At 34.0% G+C, this 12,477-nt stretch overlaps 1 protein-coding gene across 6 annotated transcripts in view; it reads left to right on the top strand.

The window, feature by feature from the left end:
- LOC106712169 (rap1 GTPase-activating protein 1) overlaps positions 1–12,477 on the top strand; it is a 209,200-nt gene that overhangs the window by 130,445 nt on the left and 66,278 nt on the right. Inside the window, exon 1 of one of the 6 annotated variants that reach the window (XM_045681270.1) lies at positions 10,401–11,142. The exons of the other annotated variants lie outside the window; for them this stretch is intronic. Coding sequence (XP_045537226.1) covers positions 10,909–11,142 — 234 coding nt within the window. The 5' untranslated portion in view covers positions 10,401–10,908. Of the gene's footprint in view, positions 1–10,400; positions 11,143–12,477 lie in introns of those variants that run through there. 6 annotated transcript variants of the gene reach the window in all.

Raw genomic sequence — 12,477 nt, 5'->3', positions numbered from 1 at the left:
TGAACATATAAGGGAAGTCATTGGCTCCTTTAATACAGGGAAACCTAGTAAAGGAGTCAAGGTTATAATGAAATAGATATGTAAAATGTACAATAAAGATTTATTATTATTATTATTATTATTATTTATAATGAACTTTAGCCAATTCCATAATGGTTCTCGTGGATAAAAATATTGCAATTTGTCCATTTTTATTTTTGACAATAAATGTCGTTTTATAAGACGTGTTCGTATTCCTTAGTGTTAGGATAAAATAAAACAAAACTGAGTTTCTTCATATCATATCAAAATTAAAAAAAAAGTCTTTATATATATTTTGATCATTAGATATAGCGAAACCAGCAATGATAATAAAGTTACGAAAACAGATTAAAAACGTATAGGATTTACGTATGAAAGCAATGAATTTGAAATGAAATTCTATCCCATATGGTACATGAATGGAAGTTCATTCATTGAAAAAAAAAATCTCTTTCTATTTGATTTTAAGTTTTTTAATAAAATATCAGATGGCAGCATAGATATTATCATTTTACAGATTTTGATAAAACAAATGCAGTCGACACTTTCAGATATTAACTTCACAATTCAACGATTCTACTTTCAATTTTGTTTCCATTTTCGATTATTTTTTCGCGTTCTTTTTTTTTTATAATCACAATATCTTGTATTGTTTTTAGCAGCCAGCATTTCGTATGAATACTTTGAATACAATTTTATCTGTTCCATTTTGATTGTACCTTTCGCTTTAATGTGAAGGGCCATGAGAAATCGATGGCCTTAAATATTTAAATTGATGATACGAATGAAAAATGTGTGGTCAAATGAATAATAAAGTGTGAGTCGTGGCTGAAGACTAGGAAATATGTAATTAAAAGCTTAATTACTCGATAGTATAAATTTGCTCGATAATGAACTACATCTGACAAGATAAAAGTCATGAGACATTTAGCACCCTCTTTATTCTATCATTAAGCGAATTGACACACCAAAATGCAACAAAAAGTTAGCTTCCCACAATAAAACATTTCGTAACACATGATCTACATGACTGACATTGACTTAGCCATTAAACACGATTAATCGAGACCAGAATCTATTCGATATCCAGTTAAGGCTTTTGCAACAAGGCTGTAACAAAGAACATACATAGTTGTGGTCACAAAGAGATCCGACCTTCAGATATCGGGGTTGGGTCAATGGGCGACGTGATTCGATAGTGAGTCCGTACGCCTTTGTGGTTTGCAGTATCTTATGACTGTTGTCTACGATAATTATTTATTTACTAGCTGTCGCCCGCGATTCCGTCCGCAATGAATTCTGTTCTTCCAGACTATATATTCTACATCTGTGCCAAATTTCATCAAAATCCGTTGAGCCGTTACGGAAATACCTTCTAACAACCATCCATCTGTCTAATCTTTCGTATTTATAATATTAGTAAAATTTGATATTCGTCGACATCACAATTATTAGACGATTACTATTGCAAGTCTGTGTTTTCCTTAAAGTTCTGTGTTGAACTTCAAAATCTTTAACTAGTAATCTTGAACGCCAGCCGACGAAATTAAACTATGTTCTCTTTTCATAATTAAGATCATCACCATAAATACAGTCATATATAAGACAGTCTGATGAGTGTGCGTTCTGAAGGTCTAATTTTAGTCCTCTTTTCTTAATTTTAGTCCTTATAAAAAAAGATGGTTAGGGAATTTGAATTTAATGAAGGAGAGGATGCAATTGGGAGGAAAATATTCACTTTCTGTGCGTCTCTTCAGTCGAGTAAAGGTAGTAAAAGCATCTGTAATTGGGGGTATGAACGGGCATCGTTTGCTTTGCCATTTCGGCGAATTTTGGTGGCCGCTTGCTCGTTTGACACCTTATACCTTTAAAATATATTTATAAAGCCTTGGTCTATTGTGAAAATCTTCTATCATAATTTCTGCATACATATGTTTGAAAAAGTATCAAATAAAAAAATGTTTCAGCATTATAATACGGATTCTATTAGCGATAGAAGCGTAAAATGTGATGAAACTGCAGCTAAAACTGCAAAGCAATCGTTCACTGCATCTCCATAAATTGGATTTTCCACTTAAAATTATCCTTTTTGAAATTGCGGCAGGTTTTTATGTGATTAAATGTAAATCGCCACTGAAATGCAGTGGGCAACCGTTTAGCTTTTCAGACGTCTACCTATATATTAGTGTCGAATTAAAATTTTGACAACGTTGTAGCGGCCTAATGTTTGAAATACATTTGTCTTTCAATTTAACTTATACTTAAGCCATATAAAAAAAAAAAACTAAAGTGTGACAAAAATTAAATCTTTGACATGTTCTTTTTGTTTAGTTTAGCGTATTTACGTTATTTTTAAATGCACGAAATGTTTTGTGTGGTGTATCACCTCTTTCATAATTAAGTTACTGGCCGGTAAGCCAGTGAGATTATAATCAATAATGTGTCAACTATGAATTATGTCATTAATAAAAATAATGTAAATATAGACAACAATGCATTTTATTTCTTTATGTATATTTAATATTGGCGACGAGTTTTAAACCCACGATCACATGGAAAAAGTAAAAAAACAGCGGAGTACCCAAAGAGGGTTACTCATTAGAATAGAAAAATATGTAACATCGAGGGCGTCGATGTCTGACGAGGACATCGATGCTCGCTCTGAGAGCCTTAATACAGCAATAAAGTCTCTGCGAGAGCTTCAGCGAACGATCGAAGACCACACCGTGGACCAGCATGACGAGACCGCTTACGAGCAAGAACAGGAGTACAGGTACGATTTCGAAGAGCTCTACACAACAATTATCACGAAACTATTAACGAAAAAGAAACTAAACCAACAACAGCGAACGCAACATCATAATGAACAACAATTGCATGACCAGCAGCAGATACGTGAGAGCATACCTAAAATACAATTTCAACCACTAGGAGCATCAGAAACTTTCAACAACTTTAAGAGAAGACTGGAAGCTTACTTTCGATTGAATAATATTACCAAAGATCAAACAAAAACGAACATTATACTATCTACATTATCACCAGAGCTCCATGAAAAGCTCTGTGACTTAGTATGCCCAGAAGAACCAATTAATATGTCATATGATCTCATCACCGAAACACTTAATGAATATGTAGATCCAAAACCTAGCAAATGGACCCTACAACATAAATTCATATCAAGAATACAAAAATCTGATGAAACTATAGCTCAATTCACAGCGGAACTAAAAAAATTAACAACAAACTGCGAATTTAATTGCCAACATTGTGAGAAGAACACATCAGAAAGTTTCCTTTGCCTACAATTCATACGAGGCTTAAAAGATAATGACGCACGAACAAAAATTTTACAAGATCAAAATAAATGCACATTTAAAGAACTAGTTCAAATAGCAACATCAATCGAAATGGGAAAAACAGGAAACGACGCTATTGCTACAAATGTATTGCCCAGCACGAGTAACGGCAGTATTGACAAAGTTTCTACAAACACATATCGACCGAAAACTTCAAACTCAAGACAAATCACACGCCGAGATTTATTAGGTAAATGTTTTCGCTGTGGATCTTCTCATGAAAGCAGAATATGTAACGCCAGCAATGTCACCTGCCGGAAATGCAATAAAATCGGCCATCTTGCCCGCGTTTGCCTACAACGCAAACCTAATCTGCACTACAAGGCACCAAGACCCAATTCGCACCAACTAGAAGAGCCGAACAATAGCGATAACGATGACTTGAACGATATCAATATTATATCTGGCGAAAGAACTGAGAAATTCATGATATCAGTACAGATCGAAAACGCAAAGCTGAAAATGGAATTTGATACTGGAGCAACATTAACGTCAATGTCAATGCGAGACTATATAGACTTAAGACTATACAGATATTAAACTTCGTACTTACACAGGAGAAGTAATAAAACCAGTCGGAGTCACTTACGTTAAATGCAAATACCAAGAGAAGGAATTTCACGGTAAACTATATTTAATCAATGGCAATGTAGATCCTATTTTTGGACGCAGTTGGATGAAGGAACTGGAAAACTTGAACTTAGCAGATATAAAAACTATACAACATACAAACAACTTAGAACTAGACCAACTCTTACAACTTTATAAAACCTCAGTCTTTAAGTCCGACCTGGGTAAAATACCTAATTACAAGGGACACCTAAACCTTAAAGAAAACACACAACCAATTTTTATCAAACCTCGAAGAATACCCTACGCTTTAAAAACTAAAGTGGATGAAGAAATAGAGCGACTTTGCAAGCTAGGGGTCATTACGAAAGTTGACCACTCTGAGTGGGGAACCCCAGTGGTACCAGTTGTCAAACCGAACGGGTCAATCCGACTTTGCGCAGACTACAAAGTTACACTAAATAAAGTTATATTGGATGAACAATACCCAATACCGATGATAGAGGATATCTTTGCAGAAATGAATGGCGGCAAGCTATTTTGTACACTCGACATAACTCAAGCATACCTTAATATGGTCATGGACGACGAAAGCGCAATGCTACAAACACTCAGTACACACAAAGGTACATACAAAGTAAACAGACTTATGTTCGGTGTGAAAGTCGCGCCGAGCTTGTGGCAAGGATTTATGGACAGACTCTTGCAAGGGCTGGAAGGAGTCAAATGCTTTTTCGATGATATAATTATACAAGGAGATTCAAAGGAAAAATTGTTACAAAGACTTAAGCTTGTGCTTGATAAACTGAAAGAAAGCAACCTCAGAGTAAACAAGGATAAGTGCCAATTTTTTAAAACAAGTATAAATTACCTAGGGCACACTATAGATAAAGATGGCCTGCACAAAAACAAGGACAAGATAAATGCTATAATAAAAACAGAACGCCCAGTAAACACTGCAGGATTGAGAACGTTTCTCGGTATGGCAAATTTCTATAATAAATTCATACCCAATCTCGCATCCATCACGAATCCCTTGAACAACTTATTAAAGAAAGAATCAAGCTTTCAATGGACTACTCAGTGCGAAGAAGCCTTCACCAAAATAAAAAAAGAAATATTAAGCGAAAGAGTATTGACACACTTTGATCCAACAAAACCACTAGTATTGGCCACTGATGCTTCACCACTAGGGCTTGGTGCAGTCCTATCACATAGACTTACTGACGGATCAGAGAGGCCTATTGCGTTTGCCTCGAGAACATTATCAGACAGCGAGAAAAGATATAGTCAAATTGACAAAGAAGCTACGGCGATTCACTGGGGATTAAAGAAATTTTTCTACTATATCTACGGCCGAAAATTTACCCTCATAACAGACCACAAACCACTTACAAGCATATTTCATCCAAATAAAACCTTACCAGCAATGAGCACTATGAGGTTATTTCATTACGCCCACTTCTTGTCCGGATTTGACTACAATATTGAATATAGAACATCAGCGAATAACTCCAATGCCGACTACCTATCAAGATTTCCAATAGAGTCTACAAGGATTAATAAAATAGACCAGAACTACAATTTCCAATTAGAGCAAATTAATACTATAGACATCAACCCAAATACGATAGCAACTGAGACTAAAAATGATTCAGAACACAGACCTCTACTACAGGCACTTAATTCAGGCATCTCGCTAAGAACACTCGGTTTCAAGGACAATGAGTTCACATTACATGACGGCTGTATACTAAGAGGAGCGCGCGTTCTTATCCCTAGAACACTTCAAGAACGCGTGCTAAATGAACTACATCTCGGCCATCCAGGAATAGTTAAGATGAAACTATTAGCGCGCAGTTTTGTATATTGGAAGGGGATTGATAACGACATCGAAAAGAAGGTGAAATCGTGCAGAACTTGCAGACTACAACAGAATGAACCTGAAAAAGCACCACTTCACCATTGGGAACGACCTGATGGACCTTGGCAAAGATTGCACATTGATTTTGCGGGACCTTTCCAGGGACACCAACTTTTTATAATAGTAGATGCATTTTCAAAATGGATTGAGATAATACCTACCAAAACCACAACGACTACTTGGTGCGTCCAAAAACTGAAAGAATTATTTTGCACCTTTGGAATACCACGAATTTTAGTTTCTGACAACGGACGACAATTTATCTCAGAAGAGTTTGAAGCATTCCTCAAAGACAGCATGATCGTTCATAAGACATCGGCTCCATACCATCCAGCAACGAACGGTCAAGCCGAACGATACGTTCAAACCGTGAAAAGGATACTACGAAGCTTAGAGGGGGAAGGAGGCACAATACATCAAAAGCTCCTCACGACTAAAACACGACTTCGTCGAACGCCGGACGCTAACGGCCAGACCCCCTACGAGCTTATGTTTGGTAGGGAGGTACGCACGTCGCTACATGCCATGTTCATGAAAGGGGAACTCCGACGACCATCAGTTAAACACCAGCCACATCTTATCAAAGAGTTCAATCCAGGCGACCGCATCCAGGCCCGTGATTATACCGTCGGCTCCACGCAGCGCTGGCGTTTCGGGACCATTCAGGAACGTTTAGGGAGACTACATTATAAAATAATAACTGATGACGGCTCTGTCTGGCGTAGGCACATTGACCAGCTCCTAGCTGCTCCCTTGGTCCAAAACTAGGGGGGAGAAACTGTGGTGTATCACCTCTTTCATAATTAAGTTACTGGCCGGTAAGCCAGTGAGATTATAATCAATAATGTGTCAACTATGAATTATGTCATTAATAAAAATAATGTAAATATAGACAACAATGCATTTTATTTCTTTATGTATATTTAATATTTTGCAAATTTTAATTTATTGTTGTTAGGAACATTATGTTTGATATTGTGCAATGAATGAATGCTGACTCATAATTTAGTTATAGTACCATTAGGTTAGCGTATCATGTTTATTTAACTATCTAAAGGCAACACCTAAGGGCGCCAGTCTGCGTAAATCGGCACATCGCCGTTACTTAGTATGTTTACGAATTGATAATGCGGAAAAATTTTCGCTTTGAAAAAAATATAAATTACAATAAAATTTTATACTAGTATTGCCACAATAGAAATCGAAGGAATATTTTTAAAATTTATATTATATGTAACAATAATATGTTTTACGTTTTACTTTACTGATGTACTCGTACTCGTATACTGAAATTATTGTTTATGTGTAAACCTTGTAACATACGATATTTCCAATATACAAGTTTAAAATAGGTTTTATTATGTTTTTAAAAACATATGGGTTGGTCTTTTGATAACTTACTTTGTATTAATAAAGACAAACTGGATCTTTGTTAGAAAATTTTCTAGCAAATTTTTATAATCACAAATAAATTGCACATTGAAGCGAGATTACATTTAATTAAAATTTTTAGTCAAACGCCTTACAAAATTTGTATTTTTTTTTTGTTCGTTAATTAAATTAGAACATACTATGAGAAATGCCTTACTTTTTGCAGAGAGATTTTTTAATCATTTATTTTTATTAAAAGTTACAATATTTATAATTAAATCTGAAAATGGATGTAACAATATAATGCTCTTCAATGCTTTTGTGCCAAAAAACATACAATTAACAATAGGTACACATCTAAATAATTTTAAAAAATGCCAGTAATATTGACATTTTTCTTGCTAGAAATGTTGTTCAACTGTTTTTATAACGTAACTAAAAGCTGCATTCGTCTTATGTTAATCATTATTTAAATTATTCTACAGTATGCGCAATACCTTTGAATAAATGGATGGTATAAACAAAACCATGCATCAGTTTTCTCTCTTAAGACCACATTAATTTCGTTGCACGCGAACATAAACGCAGGATTTCATTCTAGCCAGACGAAATTCGTTAAAACCATAAGTTATGGCCGCCTTTCTGAACAAGAACAGGACTTAATGCTCCTCAGTGCAAATAACCGGGGATAATGCAGGTATACCTAGGATGCTGGCTATAGGATACCTAACCTGGGATCTAACGACCTCCAAATGAGGTGCATGCAGTGGCATAAGTGATGTGTCGGCTTACGTAATCCCGACTAGTGATGTGCATTTAATTTGTATGCGAGTTATCGATTACATGTGGCAGATGCTATTCATCTATGTCGAAGCGTTATGGTTTTGGGCATTGACATGTGACATTTTGCGACGCATGTCGGAGTGCTGTTGCAATTGTAATTAAAAATTTATTTCCCAGTCGACATTCGATATTTGAAACAAAACGTACTCTAAAGTTTTTTTTCATAATGATACAATTAATGTTGTCAATTTTCAATATATTACTCGTATCTAAGTTACATTTCGACTGAATTTTAAGAAAAATACATGTATCGTTATTTGTAATTAAGTTTTTAATTTTTATTTGCCAATATAATATTACTCTTACACATTCACTTTAACTTAATACTAATATTTTGTGATAACAGAAAAGACAACACTATGGCGTTGTGATCTTGGTTATGCAAAATTGGTTCCGATCTCGGGATACTGTATCGAATCCGTTACGAATATTAATAAGGTCTTCCTTAAATACAATATTCATTTGTTTTTGAATAAAGAAGAGCCAAGAAAATAACATGACTGTTTTTATTACCGTTGTTTAATTTCCCTGGAGGTGATATCTGTTGCTAATTTTATTATCGTTAGGTATTGTATCATAATAATTATACGAATTAATTTGTTAGTTTAAATAGGTGTCTATTCAGTAATATTTAGTAAACAAAAATGAAGTTTTTTTTTTTTTTTTAATTAAGAAAAGTTATTTCAAAATTAAATGTTTGTCTTAACTTCATTAGTATCAGATATTACAACGGAATTTACACAAGAACAGGTATTAAAATTTCAAGCTAAACCAAGATTACATTATTGTAATGTACATTGTTTATCTTGTTAACGTTAGTTACACTGTAATGTGGTTATATTTTAAGTTTGTTTGATATTAATTTGTGATAAAAGACCTCCACTACTCTTCTTCAATTCTTAATGACCTCATTTATGTAAGTGGTATTATGAGATTGAAAAGTGTTGGCGTATTCAATAATACTTATTGTCTTTTGTTTTGTTAAGAACGAAGATGCTTCTTATCTCTCTGTAGGTAGTGTTATTTTGTGCTAATACTTTTTGTTCAATGAATAGATTCTAAACGATCTACTAATTGCATTGTCAATACAAATTTCTTATACAATTTGTTTTATACAAATGTTTACATCGAAAATACTGATTAACTTATTTTTTTTATTGCTGACGCTACTTAACTAATAGTATTTTAATTCCTGCTAATGAGACAAAATTAAAATTGAAACAAACATTTTAGATGGTGCTTAATATAAATTAATAGGGCTTATAATTTAAGAAACTTCGTAATCTGTCAAAAACAACATAAGGCAACAAATGAAAAAGTATGACTATTCAAAATTGACAAGTGCTGCTACTCTATGTGGTGTAAATCTCTAATTGAAGTGCATTCAAAATTTGCTTTAGAAAATTACGACAACTTGTATCCGTACATGTCTCCATTATCTCATGCAGTTGAGGTTTATTATAATATCTTGTTAAATTTTTGGTCTAATTACTTAGGATATTAACATTATCCCTAATTGATAACTCGATGTTGCTATAAATAATTCTGCATTCAAGTAGGAAGTTAGTGGTACATGTGCGTATAATCAATACTTCCCCATGTAAGCCGACACTACCACATCCTTCCCGAGTGGCGTTGCAGTATTTTCTATGTATTCCTTCGAACTTTGGGCTTCGGAAGCAGCTGCATTGACAATCACCTGTTGGCTCTTTGTTCCTTGCAGGGGCGAGATATAATGTGCGTTCGCCATTCCGGATGTTCACACGCGAATTTGTCGGTTATTTAAAAAAAAAGTGTAGGAGTGCTGGCTATAGTATTGTCAGATATAATTTTAAATAGGTTCGACTAGAATCTAGGTTCAACGTTGAATGCTGTTGTAATTAATAGATATTTTTATATATTTTTTTTTAAAATAAGGGTTCAAAAATTTCTTGTAAAATTCAAATTCAATGTGTTCAACATTAAAATTTAGTTGAATTTCGATTAAAAATGAAATTATAAAAATAGTTTGATATTAAACATTTTAGCTTAGGCTTCTGTTTTATAACTAAAATATCTGTAACTGTATAGTGGCCTAGAAAATTAAATAACTTATAATTATAAAATATCTTTATAGTGTATTACATTTGTAAAGTTTTTGTTGTCATCTTTGCAGTTACATTCACCTGTTCTTTTTATTTTCATGAGGCATCCGTGAATTACTATTTGTCCTTATCTTTCTTATATCGATAAGATCATAAAGAAAGGGATGGCAACGTTGAGTGATCGCAGCGCGAGCATGTGGCACGCGCTACGGCATTCGGTATCGAAACGTTGTTCCGAGTAGACGTTGAGCGTTTACACAAATCTCTAATTTCACGCTTCGATCGTGTTTTGACAGCTACTGGGATTTTTCGTGTGTTAAAAACATTTGGTGATTAGGTTGTGTCGTTAAATAAATAAACTGTATTTAAAGGACTTTTGGTGGTGTTGATAATTTTTCGCGTAAATCAGAACTTGGAAAGAAATTTCGTCCACATACGGGCGTTAAAGTGAAAGTTAAATTTAACTGTTTAGCCAATATTTGGATACAACTGCTGCCGTTTGTTAGTCGGTAGATTGTGATAGACATCGAAACAGTTTTTCGTACTTTTGTAAAAAATAATTGAAAAACTTTCCGTCGCTGCAGCAGTTGGTCGACCCAAAAAAGTGTGATAATAAAAATAAACGATTTGCCGAGAGATTTATCTTGTCTTTGAAGTCTTATTATGATTAATTGCGATCTTAAGATGCGGTTCGGAAAGCGCTGAAGTAGTACGGGGTAGAGTTTCTTCAGGCTTTATGAGGGAGAGAAGATCATTTCCGATAAGCGGCGAAGTGGCGTTAAAGAATGAAAAAGAGAGTAGCAGTGGTAGAGGACTGGTTGTGAACTCTGTTTTGTGCGGTGTTGTGGATGAACTGTCGAACGGTAGGACTGGTAGGCGAGGGTCGTGGGTTCGCCACGCAGTGATGGGTGTGCTCAGATGGAAAGACATTACGGGAGTAAGGACCAGCACTCCTACTGAACAAAAAGAGGTAAGCTTTATACTGTCAATTAGAAACTGCTTTTATGTGGTCTATATGTAACGTTTAAATAGTTTATGATTTAACTTCAACAATTCAAAAAGAACAGAAAGTTGTTTTGTCTTTTCTATCTGTACGTGTGTTTCGGCAGTGAATACTCACGGTACTGCTGTAACAATGTAAATTTCCGTTGTGGATTATTAACAGTTATTTATTTATGTCAAAATTAATAATAACCATTAACTGAATAATGATATTTTAATGATCAAATATATTAACGTTTATGGTCATCAAGTCAAGTTCACTGTCAAGTTAAACCGGTAGTTGCTTAAACGTAAATACTTTTATGTATATACATATCTGTGTTTGTATTTATATTGCATGAACTTTTTAACGATACATTTTATAATGTTTCCATTTTAATGATTTAAATGAATTCAAGGAAATCTGTTATTAGTTTTGGTATAAAACTAGGATAACATTTTAAAGACAAATTAATAATCCTTTCAATGGAATTTCACCCTTCTTAAAAGAAGAAGTGTAGGTGGGTATCTTTTTACGAATAACATTGCTATGTCCTTTTCAGTAATCGATCGCAGATTTATAATTAGTAATCTAGCCAAGTACAAGTAGGTATATAAATAGTTATACTTATACACTTATCGGTTTTCTTGGTTCTGGTAGATTCAACCAAAACTAGATTAAAGTAAAATATTAAACTTGTGGCAAGATTTCGTAGCTGCAAAGTTGTGGTAACTTTTTAATGAGGTCATCTATTCATAATTCAGAGTTGTAAATTCGTTTGACAATTTCAATAGAATATTTAAAATTTGCGTTGAATGAATCCGATTTTGTGATCGATCGTGATTTCGATTTAATAACCCAATCTAGGACGGTTTTTCGTAGCTTAGAAGTAGGTTTAATTTTTTTATTCTCTGTATTGTAGGGTATTTAGAAATCTGATATTCATAATAGTGATGACAGAACAGTATGTCATCTTGTCATATAACAGGCGTGCCTCTAATGAATGAATCACCAATGTTATGTAAATATGAGTAATTGAACATTTTTGGCGTCCGCGGTTGCTTTCGGAATGAATCTTTCTCTGCCAAATGTCTTTGAATTATAAAGCCGTTCACGTTCTTTGACCCATTTAGTTTTGGAAGAATTATGTAATTTTTATTTTTTAGATTTTAGTTTACATTGCACTCGATTACCCGGATCTTGCTAGTTTTACGACTATGATAGTAATAATGTCTTAACATTGATGAGCTCAATATACTTAAATGGACAAACATTAGGTATTCATCGTGTTTTTTTTTTGTCTTAGTCCAATGATATTTGTTA

This window comes from Papilio machaon, chromosome 15 (genome assembly GCF_912999745.1).
Source record: "Papilio machaon chromosome 15, ilPapMach1.1, whole genome shotgun sequence".
Classification (NCBI taxonomy): Eukaryota; Metazoa; Arthropoda; class Insecta; order Lepidoptera; family Papilionidae; genus Papilio; species Papilio machaon.
The sequence above is the reverse complement of the archived record's forward strand: the minus strand, read 5'-3'. Positions and strand labels throughout refer to the sequence as shown.